Genomic DNA, 14417 nt, shown 5'->3' with positions numbered 1-14417 from the left:
ATGCTTCTTTCTTTTTTCTTCAAATGTTTTAAACTATTCTTTTATTGTAATATTTAAACCTTATAAATTGTATACATGGACAATGTCCGTTAATAAATAAATAAATAAATATACATTATCGTAGAAATGTTTATTAGAAGACTTGTTGACGTGTTTTTTTCCATTTGTTTTAGACGTTATCTGATCACGTGACGAGGGAAGGGGTCCTTGAGATCGAATGGCGGAACCGTGAACTGTGAAGCATCCACCGCAGGCTGCAAGGACCCTGGCTGCTAGCTTATTTCCCGGCTTCCTGGCTTCCCAGCCTACTCCCGCCTCCCTGGCCGCTGCGAGTCCACCCCGGTAGAGTTGCTGGAACCATGAGCAGAGCGTAGAGCGGCGAGCGAAGCCGAGACCAGAGAAGGTAGGCATCAATGATATTAACCATCTTATATGTGAAGAATTTGTATATCTGGGTAGTATGTTTACTAGAGATGGAAATATGGACAAGGATATTGAAAGGAGGGTTAGTGCCGGTAACAGAGTTAATGGTGCCTTAAAGTCTGTCGTAGCAAATAAGTGTCTATCGCAAGAGGCTAAATTAGCAGTTCATAATGGAGTTCTGGTACCAACCCTAATGTATGGAAGCGAAGCATGGAGTTGGAAAAAAAGGGACGAAAGTAGACTGAATGCTGTTGAAATGCGATCCCTCAGGCGAATGTGCGGAAAAACAATGTATGATAGGTGCCCTAATGTCGAAATTACAGCAGAATGCAAGGCTGAGTTAAGCATTATCGACAAAATTAAGAAAGGTCTTTTGCGATGGTTCGGTCATGTGGAGCGAATGAATGATGAAAGAACGGCTAAAAAGATTTATGATGCGAATGTGTCTGGTTGTAGAAGTCGAGGAAGGCCGAGAAAGACATGGCATGATCAAGTACAACAAATTCTTGAAAGTGGTCATGTGAAAAGTCGGAATAATCGACGTGCGTGCATGAGAAGATGTATGAATGTGAAGGAAGCAAAGGAAGTGTGCCAGGACAGAGTGGTGTGGCGTTCTATCCTCTCTGCCTACCCCTCCGGGGAAATGGCGTGATGGTTAGTTAGTAGTTAGTTAGTTAGTTACATGTGGAGGCGGACGAATAATACAGCTATGCGTGTGAAATAGAACCAGAACCCTCGGCGAGTGCTTTTGAATCGACGGGCGTTCTCAGGCAAAAATCCTGGGAAATCGAGTTGAGATACTTCCGTCTCGTTGTCTAGTGGTTGACGTGTTCGCTTACCATTCTTGAGGTCCTGGTTCGATTCCTGACAGGAAGGACGTAAAATATTGGTATTAAGGGCTTTTTGAATTGCAATATTTTATTGTTCCTGGGCTGGTATTCTGAAAAGAATTGAAAGAATTTTATCAAATATTTAATTTATAATTAAATGGAAAATAAATAATTGTATCAACATCTAACGCTGTTTCTTCTGTCTACGCTACCAACTGGTGTAGAGGCTCCTCAACACTCCAACCGCAAACATCTACACTCGTATGTGGTAAAAATTACAAAGTGTTTCTTTTTGAATAAATTCTATATTACCTTCTCTAAAATGTTCTTCATCTCTGTTGTAATATGTTAAAATATTATATTTTCTGATTTAAAATTGAGGGTATGATAAACTATATTTATCCATAGTAATAATTTGTATGACCTTTCATTGGATGGTAAAAGTGGCAATGCTGTCGAATGCTGGAATGGAATGCTGTCAAAATGCGATCCCTCAGGCGAATGTGTGGTAAAACGATGCATGATAGGTGCACAAATGTCGAGATCCGTGAAGTGTGTAAGGCTGAGACATGCATTATTGACAGAATCAAGAAAGGGGTGCTGCGTTGGTTTGGACATGTAGAGCGAATGGACAGCGAAAGAATGACTAAAAGGATCTACGATGCAAATGTTGATGGATGCAGAAAACGAGGAAGACCGAGAAAGACATGGCACGATCAAGTCCATCAAATACTTGAAGATGGACATGTTAAAAGTAGGAATAATCGGCGTGCGTGCATAAGAAGATGTATGAATGTAGAGGAAGCGAGGTCTGTATGCCAAGATAGAGTGTTATGGCGTTCTATCCTCTCTGCCTACCCCTACGGGGAAACGGCGTGATGGTTTGTTGTGTTGTTGTTGTTGTAAAAGTGGCCACTTTACACTCTATGTAACATTCACCATTCTATTCCATAATAATAATGGACATGTCAAAAATAGGAATTATCGTTGTGAGTGCGAGAAGATGTGTGAATGTACAGAAATCAACTCTGTTGAGAAATGCGCCTATCTTGACCTTCACGCTGGTGAAATTCGGCATTCGTCTGCAAAGATTTGGACATAGTCGAAATATTTTCGATTGCATTCGGTATTCGGGAGGCAGAAGAGAAGAGAGGGGTACCTTAAAGTGAACAGTGCGAGGGTAGATGTGGTTCTCTAGCACGTAGCGAAAAACAGGGTGACCTTGCTTTGAAAAATACCTCCACGTCACTATTATATTATTAATTATTGTTATTATTATAATTATTAATTATTATCATCGTCATTGTTATTTTCGCACCCAGTGGTGCATAGGGCATATTAATTCAAAAAGATCTCGGCAAGTTGAGGAAATGTGGATGTTTAAACATGGGCATAATTAATATTATTATTATGGATAACTGTATATTACATATTGCCATTTTCGTATTCTTATATCTCAAGGGCGCTTTACATAGTGATTCTATAGGTAAATAAATTTAATTGAAGGTTTTAAAATTGTAATTTAATTAAAACTATTTATTTTGTTATCACATGCTACGGATTTATTCAAATGATTTAGAGAACAAGTGGGTTTTAAGTTTTTTCCGAAACATTACTTCACTTTCACAGCCTCGCACCTCTGCTGGGAGAGCATTCCATGCCGTAGGGCCTGCGACTGCAAATGCGCGTTCGCCGAATTTAGTGCGCTGTTTGCGTAGAGGTATAATAACTTTTATTTTTCTACGTAGATGTAGCTGATCTAAGCGTAAGACGTCCACCAACTAGTTCATCTGGAATGCAGAGTTCCCTTAGATATTCTGGAGCAGAGCTGTGCAGTTATTTATACATAAGCCAACAGAGTTTGTATTTTACACTGTGGAAAACGTAGCCAGTGTAATTACCGAAGTACTGGAGTGATATGACTGAACTTAGAGATTCCGAAAATAAGTCTTTCATAAATATTATCATCGTAATTATTATTTCCACACCCAGTGGTGCATAGGGCATATCAATTCAATAATATATCAGTAACTATTACGAATATTATCACGATGTTTTTGTAATCTTGAACCTTTACGCACAAGAAACAATTGTAGAGGGAAGACTACGATTAAGGAGAAATGGAGTAAATGTTAATAATCTCAAGTCTGCAAAAACGTCGAAATATATATATATACATAGTTGGGTAATTTGTATAGCGCCACTTTTGTAAAAAACACCTCATGGGGGCTGTACAATTAATAAATATCCCAGTACGTCTTGCAGCTACAGAGCGCATGGACGGTTGGGATTCTAGTTCCTCGTTTTCAATTAAGATCAATAAAAAAATATAACAGATAGGAGCTAGATTACAGGACGTCTTGCAGCTACAGAGCGCATAGACAGTTACAGTACATTCGCATCATAATATTCATATTTTTAGCCGTTCTTTCGCTGTCCATTCGCTCTACATGTCCAAACCAACGCATAGCTTCTTTCTTGATTTTGTCGATAATGCTTATCTCAGCCTCGCATAATGTACGGATCTCAACATTTGTGAATCTATCGTACATACTTTTACCACACATTCGCCTGAGAGATCGCATGTCGACAGCATTCAGCCTACTTTCATCCCTGTTTTTCCAAGTCCATACTTCGCTCCCATACATCAGGGTCGGGACCAGGACTTCATTGTGAACGGGTAGTTTTGCCTCCTACGATAAACATTTGTTTGACAAAGTTTAGTGTATTTATGAAATAAAATAAAAAAAACGACATTTATTTATTGCACAGCGCGCCTTTACGTGATTTTCACAAAAATGGCGCTACATAAATTATTCAACTATATATAAGTATATAGGACTAGCGACCTCTAATGCTCTATGCACCACCGGGTGCGGAAAGGGAATGATGATGGTGATAATAATCGTAATATTTTTTTGCTGCACATTATATGTCCCGTGTCGTAATGTCCGTTGCGTGGTCACCCCAGCCGAACCCGACCTATTCTCATTCCTAGACCACCCTAACATGCGGGATATATCGACCGCCGGCGCACGCCGTAAAAAGCGACGGCGCCTCGTCGAAAAGTCCACCACGACTGCGGCGAAATGGCGATTTCATCAACGGGCACATTTAGTCTTTCCTTGCGCACACTTCATCTTGACGGGCGACTTCCAAGAGTATTGTCGCGCCGCGGCTAGATGACGTCGAGGACAAAAAATATAAAGGTCCGGACATGAGGATCAAAATGCACGTGCAGTCGAGTAATTTGTAAGGGGGGCGTAATTTTACTATGCAGTCTTTATTCTCCGGTCGCTTCGGTCGATTTCTTTTTACGAAAGGTCTCGTTTTGGCCGCCTTCGGTCGGGTGAGGAAGGTTTGCCTCGGGGGTACTTATAGTTTAGTTATACCTATATTTTAGGCCTTATCTCGCCGTAGACTCAACAAGACTCGTATTGTGAATATTGTGACGGATCGCTGTGATACAAAATTACAGTCATTACAGTCTTCATTGTAAAATAGCCGCGGCGAGTCTCGTTATCGTGTCCATCTCGCGATTCGTCAGAATAAGACCGTGTTTTAGTTTGGTTTTGACAAACTAGTGTAAATTTTTTATATCGATTTTATCGAAATGATGTCCAGAAGTGAAATTTTGGCATTTATTAGCTGTGGTGTTAAAATGATTCTGTAATTTCGTAATACATACGGTAGGTACATAATATTTTTTTAAATTAAAAAAAATTGTCAACAATGTTTTGAGTTAGTGCAAATGCTTGTAGACGGGATGGATTTCAATCTTTTCAGTTTCAAGTTTCAGCTATTTTCTTTTTTCAACAATGTTTTGAGTATGTCCAAATGCTTGCAGACTGGCTGGATTTTCTCCCTAGGGAGTTGTTCATATTTAAATTTGTCGCCTAGTGCCGGATGAATCTCACCCACATGATAAAGGTTTCAGCTCTTTTACTTCACAAAAGTCAACAGAGAGAGTTGAGGAAATGTGGATGTTCAAAAATAGGCAGAATGGTGAATGTGGCCACTTGTCATAAGCCCTGTAAATGCCTAGACTTTCATATACCCTTCTCAAAAATGTTTTCTTTTTTATTCATTTATTAGTAAAAAAATTTACACCGCAACAGGCCAGAAGTCCCAATTACAGTGGTGAATTAAAAAAATCACATTTTTAATTTTTGTGTTTTCTCCGGGAATCGAACACAGAGCCTTCCGCGCGTAAGTCAAGCGTCTTGGCCACTACACCACGAAGGCCGCTTCACAAAAGTCAACGGACGGAAGGGTTGAGGAAATGTGGATACTTAAATCGGAATGTTACACAGTGTGTAAAGTAGCCACTTAACCCATACTTCTTAGACATGTTGTTTTTATAATTTACCCTAATATTTCAATTTTGGTGGCCATTTTCAACAAGTATTGTTATTTTAACAAGTGTAAAAAACTCACTATTAGAAAATGGAAATCAAGTTGGGGTTGAGTAGGATTTGAACCTCTGAACTCTGATCCGTGAGTCCGCAACACTAGCCACGCTACCACAACCCGATTATTTCTTTTGATTTCTTAAAAAAAGGTTGCTGATTTTTTAATCATCTTCATCAAACCTTAATATGCACCGCTTATTCTTAATGTGCATTTGGCACTGCACTTTTATACAAAATGCAGAACAGTTCGATCATCTGTTACATGAAGGTAAGGTGATCAGCCATAAACCTCTCCTCGCGGCCTGAGACAAATCTGGCCACCAGATAAAATGATTTTTTCTTTGCAAATTATAAGGGTGGTAAAATTAAACCAAAGATCAAAACTTTTTTTTTGTGTACAAAATTATTAATTATTTATTACGAAATTATTATATTATTAAATAGGTGCAAAGGTTTTCACGGTCACTGTTATTATTATTATGGATAACTTATATAGCACAATTTTCGTAATATAATACCTCAAGGGCGCTTCACAAAGTGATTATATAAAGATATAAATTTAATTTTACTTTTATAATGTACTTTGTTACCACATGCTAAGGATTTATTCAAATGATTTAGAGAACAAGTGGGTTCTAAGTTTCTTGCGAAACATCGCTTCACTCTCACAGTTTCGGACCTCTGCTGGGAGAGCATTCCATGCCGTAGAGCCTGCGTGGTGATACTGTGTGTGTTGGATTTGTTCCGACGTTTTGGCTACCATTGCAGCAGCCATCTTCAGGGTAAACTGACTGTTATATAGAAAAAAGTATGTGTTTAAGTACTAGTAATTTGTACCGTGTCGCAATCGGCAGCAGGCACATTTCTATTAGTTTTGGTAGTACCTTAACCTTAAATTTATCTTTCAAACTACAGACATATAAAATCTAATATGACTTAGTGTATTTTGCCAGTTTGTAGAGCGTTTAAAACTTTACAAAACTGCATCATTAAGTCAAATCCGCAGATTTTCAAGTTAATGTTTTTTGCCAGTATACCCACGATATATTGTTAAGTGTCCTCGGTAGGGGTAAACCCAGTGAGGACACATTATTTTTATAATTTATAATCGTTTACAATGTAAAAAAATTAATAAATAAATTAATTAAATTAAAATCAAAAACTTCTTCTTTATTTTTTATTTCCTGGTAACAATCTGGAGATTTGGCAATCCTAGTTGTATTGTACTTCACTAGCATATCTGTGTGTGAGAGGTAAACTACAGTAACTCTATATATGGTGAAATTGAGTTATGTCAAAATCAAAGTTTTCTTCTACATGGTAAATAGCATTAACTCCTAATTTCTTTAATGACAAAGATAATAAATTTATTTTTTACTGTAACCAAAAAGAGGTTAAGAAAGATTATTAAAATGTGTGTTTTTGTAATTTGTTTTAAGATATATATAAAATAATATAATCACTAGATCCCCAACACAAAGACAACTTAAACAAATACTAATACCACTTTCGGACAAAGGGATTTTGAGTATTATTCAATTAAAATCTATAACCTACTTCCATTATCTGTTAAAACAATTAGTAACGAGAAAATGTTTAAAAAGGCTATAAAAAAAATGGATAGTGGAGCTAGGTAGAAGTAAAGTGGTTTGTCTCATTCGCCCAAACCAATGTTGAATCAACCACTCCACAAGTGTATAGCTTATGTTAGGTTTTTGTTATTTTCATTGTGCGTCTTGTAATATAAATAATATAAATGTATATAATTAGTTTTTAAAACTGTGAATATTTTGTTAATTATCTCCGTTTATTAAGTTAGTCTTCTTTGTTTATTCTCAAATGTAAAAACATTTCAAAAAAGTATATTGTTAAGTGTCCTCTGCACGGGTAACCCCAGTGAGGTCACATTATTTTTATTATTAATTATAGTTTGTAAGAGAAAAATATGAATAAATAAATACATATTTTCTTCTTTAAAGCCTCTCATTGAAAAATACAAGATATATTTAAGTCATGAAAAATCATTAATTCGTTTCTTCTGATAAGTTGGGTTTTTGGAGATGCTGTAGTTTACCTCTCGCATACAGATAAATATTTATACAATAATAAGTAATTTAAGAGTCTTCCTCATTAGGGAAACCTGTTCTAAGGAGGGCCTTTTACATATCTGTACTTTAAAGCTGAAAGGCTGGAAGTCATAAATGTCATTTTGTTAATATATTCAGATTCATGATTATGATAAAATTATAAATAAACTTATCAATGAAACTTCTTTGTTTAGTTATACTTTTTATTATTTTGACCAACGAGCGCTTTCGCCTGTAAATGTTGTAAACAATTCACCAGTCTCGAAGAATCCGTCTTGCGGTCGAAACGAATGTTCAGATCTCCAGTTACGTATGTTACTTCTGTACGAGTGATGGCCCATTCAAGTAAAGATTTTATTTCCGAATAAAATTTCCGAGGTGGTGCTTTAGAACCTGGTCTATAAATTGTGATTAAGGTAAAATGGTTGCTGCCTGCGCTAACCCTACAGCCAATGCATTCAAAAGTTGTGTAGAGTGGTATTTTAATTTTTGTTAATTTAAGCTGATTTTTTGTTAGTACAAAAACTGAACAACTGTGGGTGGCTTCAGCCAGACGACAGAATTTGATCCAGGATACGGCTCTACCTAATGTAGGGAGTACCGCTTTACCCACCGTTAAACTACTGGGAGTTTTACTCAATTCTGACCTATCTCTTGACGCTCAAATTAGTAGAACGATAAGTTCATGCTTCTACCAGCTGAGACAAATTAAATGCATACGCAAAAATTTGCCGGTTGATGCCGCCCGTCAATTAATAAATGCATTTGTATTGTCTAGAGTCGATTATTGTAATGGTATCTATGCAGGTCTACCAATGAACAAAATGACTCGCCTACAATCTGTATTGAATGCCGCAGCGAGACTTATTTTCGGAATCTCTAAGTTCAGTCATATCACTCCACTACTTCGGGAACTACACTGGCTACGTTTTCCACAGAGGGTCGAATACAAACTCTGTTGGCTTATGTATAAGTCACTGCACAACTCGGCTCCGGAATATCTAAGGGAACTATGCATTCCAGATGAACTAGCTGACAGGCGTCTCACGCTTAGATCAGCTACGTCTACGGCGAGAGGAAAAGTTATTATACCTCTACGCAAACAGCGCACTAAATTTGGTGAGCGCGCATTTGCGGTCGCAGGCCCTATGGCATGGAATGCTCTCCCAGCAGAGGTGCGAGGCTGTGAAAGTGAAGTGATGTTTCGGAAAAAACTAAAAACCCACTTGTTCTCTAAATCATTTGAATAAATCCGTAGCACGTGACAACAAAATAAATTATTTTAATTAAATTACAAATTTAAAGCTTCAATTAAATTAACTTAACAATAGAATCACCATGTAAAGCGCCCTTGAGGTATTTTATTACGAAAATGGCGCTATATAAGTTATCCACAATAAATAAATAAATAAATCATGTCATTAAATTTATATTTACCCATTACTTTCATAAATAATTCATGTTTTAATTAATGGCACGTAATTTAATGTTTTTGCCTGAAGAAAGTTTTATAAGTACATTGTTTTTCATTCAATATTCTACATGACTTTTTGTACTAAAGTCCGAGGAGGAATTAGGGCGAGGGCCGGGCATTTAGAGGAAAGAACATTGAAGTCCCGTAGTTATTAGTTATTTGATTAAAAATTCTTGTCAAAACTGAAATATTCTTATCAAAATCCTATAAATCTAAAAAAAACAGCAATACATTGTATTTTTTACTTCAAGAGATACATTTGAAACGGTTTTGCAGCTTCAAACCGCTCCCTTGAACAATTTACCAAATGTGATTTCCAGATATTATATGCCAAGTTAGTAAATGACATTCCAATAACGAATTTAATATAATTTTATTCTGTGTTATTCCGAAGCCGTGTAAAGGAAGGTTCTGGTGTATTCCATAATGGAGAAACCTACCGAAATTCCGTATCTTAAATTAGTTTTATTTTTTGCAGAATAAATGAGTGAATGGGAAAATGGCACTTTTACCAAACGCGTTGAACTACTCGGCGGTGTCTCCCCTCAACAGCAGCATGAAGTACCTGTCCAACCTGCTGCAGGCCATGGGCACTCCCGCCCTGGAGGACGGCTGCGAGCTCCTGTCCGCCAACATCCTGCGCGCCATGGCCAAGGACGAGCCCGCCCTGTCAGAGTCCCCCCAGACGTCCTCCTCCGCCGGGTCCATGTCGTGCTCGCGCTGCGACGACCGCCTCGTGTCCAGCCGCTGCCTCGACTGCAACGAGGCCTTCTGCCACGACTGCCTCAGCGTGCCCTCCTTCGACTGCTGCGCCAAGGATCACACAATCGTCCCGGCCGCCCAACTCTCCCCCGCCGCCCTCAAGAGCGAGATCCCTAAGGACTTCCAGTGCCACATCCACTGCGAGGCTATCCGCTACTACTGCGAGACCTGCACCAAGGTCGTCTGCCAGGAGTGCACTCTCTGGGAGCACAAGGACCACATCACCGTCCTCATCCAGGACGCCGCGGAGGCCTGCAAGGCTCGGCTGCAGAAGACCCTCGAGAGCGGCAACCTCGGGACGAAGTACATCAAGGGCAGCATCGACAAGGCGGTCGCCATCTCGAGGACCGTGGAGAGGGACGCGGCGCAGGTCTCCATGAAGATACGCAAGGCCATGAGGCACTTTATCCTCGCCATCGAGGAGCGAGAGAGACAGCTGCTGGAGAAGGTGGGCAAGATGAGACAACTCAAGCTGAATGAGCTCTCCGACCAGATGCACGGTCTGCGGAATGCCCTCGCTGGACTAGCTCAGACCAACGACTACCTGTGTAAAGTTCTGGAAACGGAAGGAGTCGAGTTGTTGCTGGCCAAGGACAAAGCTGACTCTCAAATAGAACTCTACGCTAACATGTATAAGAGTCTGCAGCCGAAGGATGAGGGGTTTATATTTGTATCTCCTAATTTTGAATTAGTCATGGAACTTAAAAAGCAAGGCGACATCATGCCCACCATTCATCATTGCGTTACCGGGAAAGTGAATGTGGCGAATAATAATATTACCGTGAGTCCGGCTCCGGTCAATCTGTCGAATGGTTTCGGCGATATACAGAGAGCCATCAAGAGACCCGGACCGATCGTGCCTCCCTCCAAAGCTGGCTTTATTCCTCCCACTCCAGTTGCTGGTGTTTCTAATCCCGCAACCATAGACAAGAACATCAGGAAAGGTACGGGACAGTGCATCCCCGGCAGTACGGCTCCCGTAGTGGCCACGCAGAGCCGCAGTCCTCTCGCCAGCGTTCCCTCCATTACCTTCGGGACAGACGGTCACGAGGACGGTCAAGTCAGCCGACCGTGGGGGCTCTGTGTGGACAAGGACGGCAACATTATTGTAGCCGACAGAAGGAACAATCGGATTCAGATATTTAGCCCGGAAGGGATGTTTAAACTTAAATTCGGTTCCAAGGGAACTGCTCCCGGAGAATTCGACCTTCCCGCTGGAATAACTACGGATCCTCAAGGGCGCATTGTCATCGTGGACAAGGACAATCACAGGGTGCAAATCTTTACTCCGAGTGGAGGTTTCGTGCTCACATTCGGCTCATACGGGAAAGGCGGCGGACAGTTCCGCTACCCGTGGGATGTTGCCATCAACTCCGAGAGACAAATCGTTATAACAGATTCTCGGAATTATCGCATTCAATTATTCAATTCCGATGGAATCTTCGTTACGATGCTGATGTTTGACGGCATCAATCATAGTCGCATGCTGAAAGGTCTCACCACACCTAGAGGAGTATGCTTCACTCCGATGGGAGATATTATTATTTCAGATTTTGAGAATCACAGACTGCTTCTCATAGATTCGTCTCTGTCGTCCATTCTAGGAGCGAAGGGGTACGAAGGGCTCTCCATCGGTGAGTTCAGCCGTCCTTCGGGGATCATCTGCGATGACGAGGGAAGAATTATAGTAGCTGATTCCAAGAACCAGCGCGTGATAGTGTTCTCCCCGTGCCTGGAGTTCCTGTGGGCGCTGGAGGTGAAGGGAACAGGTCCCGAGGAGAACGACCGACCCACGGATGTGGCGCTGACTCCGCAGGGCCGCCTGGTGGTCATCGTGGAAGGGCTTCCGGACTCGCGCGAGGTCAGCACTCCGGGTAAAACCTTTATACAAATATTTTAAGTATTTCTCTCGTAGTCTGTTAGATATAACCAAGTTATACTATACCGTTTCATTACCTCGAAAGGCCGACCGATGCTCGGCTTCGCGTAATGTAAGATTATATTTGAATAGAATGGATTTATGGTGAGGACAAGCGGAGGGTGCGCCTCGGAGCTCGTCGCGTACGCCTCGAAGCTTGTCGCGTACGCGTACCGATAAATATTGGTTAATATTTACATGAAATGTAACGAAAGAAGCCATCAGTGTTGTGATTGTAGCTATATAAATGTTTTTCTTAACACCGCAATAACTTAAAAATAATTTCTAAGATTTGTTTTATTTGATTTGTAAGATCATTTTATGTGTATCCAGTTGTAGTGCATAATTTGTTTGTATTTCGATACACCGAGACTGAATATACAAGACTGCGATGCTATTGCATTATCTCTTAAGACTGCAATATGACTGCGCTCCGTCTTGCTAGGCGCCATTATTATTTTGTTAACTTAACAATATCAGTCGGTAGCTAATTTTTCTAATAATTAGGTCTAAGCGATCACCAATGTTGATATGGTATTTAAATTGTATTTTTGATATTTAAAAAATATCCAGCTTTTGATTTTGTGAAGATTTTCATGTTGTAATCTGTGTCACAATCATAATATAGCCAATTGTACATCCGTATGTTATTAATATAATGAAATCAATGTTCAAATAATGAGACTGAAGAAAATGACTGAATTTTACCATATTATATTATTATTAACTACCTCGAGTGAAGCAGAAGCGAGTTCCTATTTATTTAAATGTAACGTGACTTGACACTCACTCAACTACCTCAACTTGGGACTTGTCTATGTTTTATGTCATTCTGTAATGTACGACTAGTTTTATAATCATAATTACCTCTGTAATATTAGTTCAAATATTTGTGCAATAAAGCACATGTTCCTGAAATCTGCCTTTTTATTTCTTTACTGTACGCCCCCGTGTTACATGATTTCTTACCTTTTCCACACGTACTATGCCGTATTTCGTCATGCGCAAACGCTCAGACAGGGTGATGCTTTTCGGATGAAAATAAAACATCGAAACATCGATGTCTTCTTTTCATTCGAGACCCTACCCGCATTTTTGTGAAAACCACCTCAACGGCACTCGTCAATTATGGTAAGAATAAATAATTCATATGAGTACCTCGGTTGTTATCCTGTGAATGGGGTTATACTAAAACAGATGGAGGAATTTGTGTGTCTGGGGGATTTCCGCATCCCTGACTGACTGAGAAAGATATTGAAAGGAGGGTGAGTGCCCGGAACAGAGTGAACGGTGCACTGAAAATCAACCTTGGCATTTGCCATTTTATTTCAATGTCTGTCGCAAGAGGCAAAATTAGCAGTCCACAATGGAGTCCTGGTCCCGACTCTGATGTGAGCAGAGTTGTCAGTGACTTATACATAAGCCAACAGAGTTTGTATTCCACCCTCTGTGGAAAATGTAGCCAGTGTAATTCCTGAAGTAGTGGAGTGATATGATTGATCTTAGAGATTCCAAAACTAAGTCTCGCTGCAGCATTCAATACAGACTGTAGGCGAGTCATTTTATTCATCGGTAGACCTGTGTATTTAGTAATTGACGGGCGGCATCAACTGGCAAATTTTTGTGTATGCATTTAATCTGTCTCAGCTGGTAAAAGCATATACTTACCGTTCTACTAATTTGAGCGCAAGAGAAAAGTCAGAATTAAGGAAGACTTCCAGTAGTTTAATGGTGGGTAAAGCGGTACTCCCTACATCGGGTAGTGCCGTATCCTGAATCGAATTCTGTCGTCTGGCTGAAGCCATTCATAGTTGTTCCGTTTTAGATGGGTTTAATGTTAGCCTATTTTCAGCCATCCAGTTTACTATTTGCCATGCATCCATCAATTAAATTAACAAGTACATTTCTCTCGCTCGGTTTACAATAAAAATACATCTGTGTGTAGTATGTATTTGCTTTTTGTGTTGTTGGTCTCCCCAAGAACAGTGCTCGTGGACAGTGGCGGTTTTGCTTTTAACCTCCTCAACTAAACAAAAAACTTATAAAAACAAAATGGTCAAATTTTTGTATTCAAAGTTTCGACTCTGTGAGCCTAATTTTTTTTGACTTAACTGTTTTGATAATTTTAATTAACACGGATGCTTTGTACATTAAGAACCCGGCCCCGATTACAATGGGAAGTTAACATTTATCTACAAAGTAATATTAAGTTTTCTGCATGAAAAGCAGAATATGCCTACAAGTTTTTCTTCTATAGGTTACCGATGAAGATACTTTAAATGTTCATGCAAATTTACTCATTTTTGTACACAAATATTGGTTTTTATTTATAGACAGTCGAAGATAACTCTGTTAACTTCCTGATGTAATCGGGGCCCAGGGACAAAAGCTTTTTGGATTACCAATTACAGAAATGTAATAAAAGCAATGAGTTTACTTCGCTTTCATATCAGTTAGTTCATTCAAAAGATTTCTTGCAAACACTTTTTGTCAAAATTAAATAAGACATTC

At 39.6% G+C, this 14417-nt stretch overlaps 1 protein-coding gene across 3 annotated transcripts in view; it reads left to right on the top strand.

Moving 5' to 3' along the window:
- The window catches only part of wech (tripartite motif containing 71 protein wech), a 38526-nt gene extending 25702 nt beyond the window's left edge, over positions 1 to 12824 (top strand). The window contains exons 2-3 of one of the 3 annotated variants that reach the window (XM_088228194.1): positions 174 to 403; positions 9705 to 12824. In XM_088228194.1, the coding sequence (XP_088084320.1) occupies positions 9726 to 11888 (2163 nt within the window). In that variant the 5' untranslated portion in view covers positions 174 to 403; positions 9705 to 9725 and the 3' untranslated portion in view covers positions 11889 to 12824. Of the gene's footprint in view, positions 1 to 173; positions 404 to 4679; positions 4943 to 9704 lie in introns of those variants that run through there. The other 2 variants (XM_088228196.1, XM_088228195.1) reach the window with 2 other exon arrangements.
- The last annotated feature ends 1593 nt before the right edge of the window (positions 12825 to 14417 follow it).

This window comes from Micrasema longulum, unplaced genomic scaffold (genome assembly GCF_059751315.1).
Source record: "Micrasema longulum isolate JH-2025_06_02 unplaced genomic scaffold, ASM5975131v1 h1tg000570l, whole genome shotgun sequence".
NCBI lineage: Eukaryota > Metazoa > Arthropoda > Insecta > Trichoptera > Brachycentridae > Micrasema > Micrasema longulum.
The sequence above is the reverse complement of the archived record's forward strand: the minus strand, read 5'-3'. Positions and strand labels throughout refer to the sequence as shown.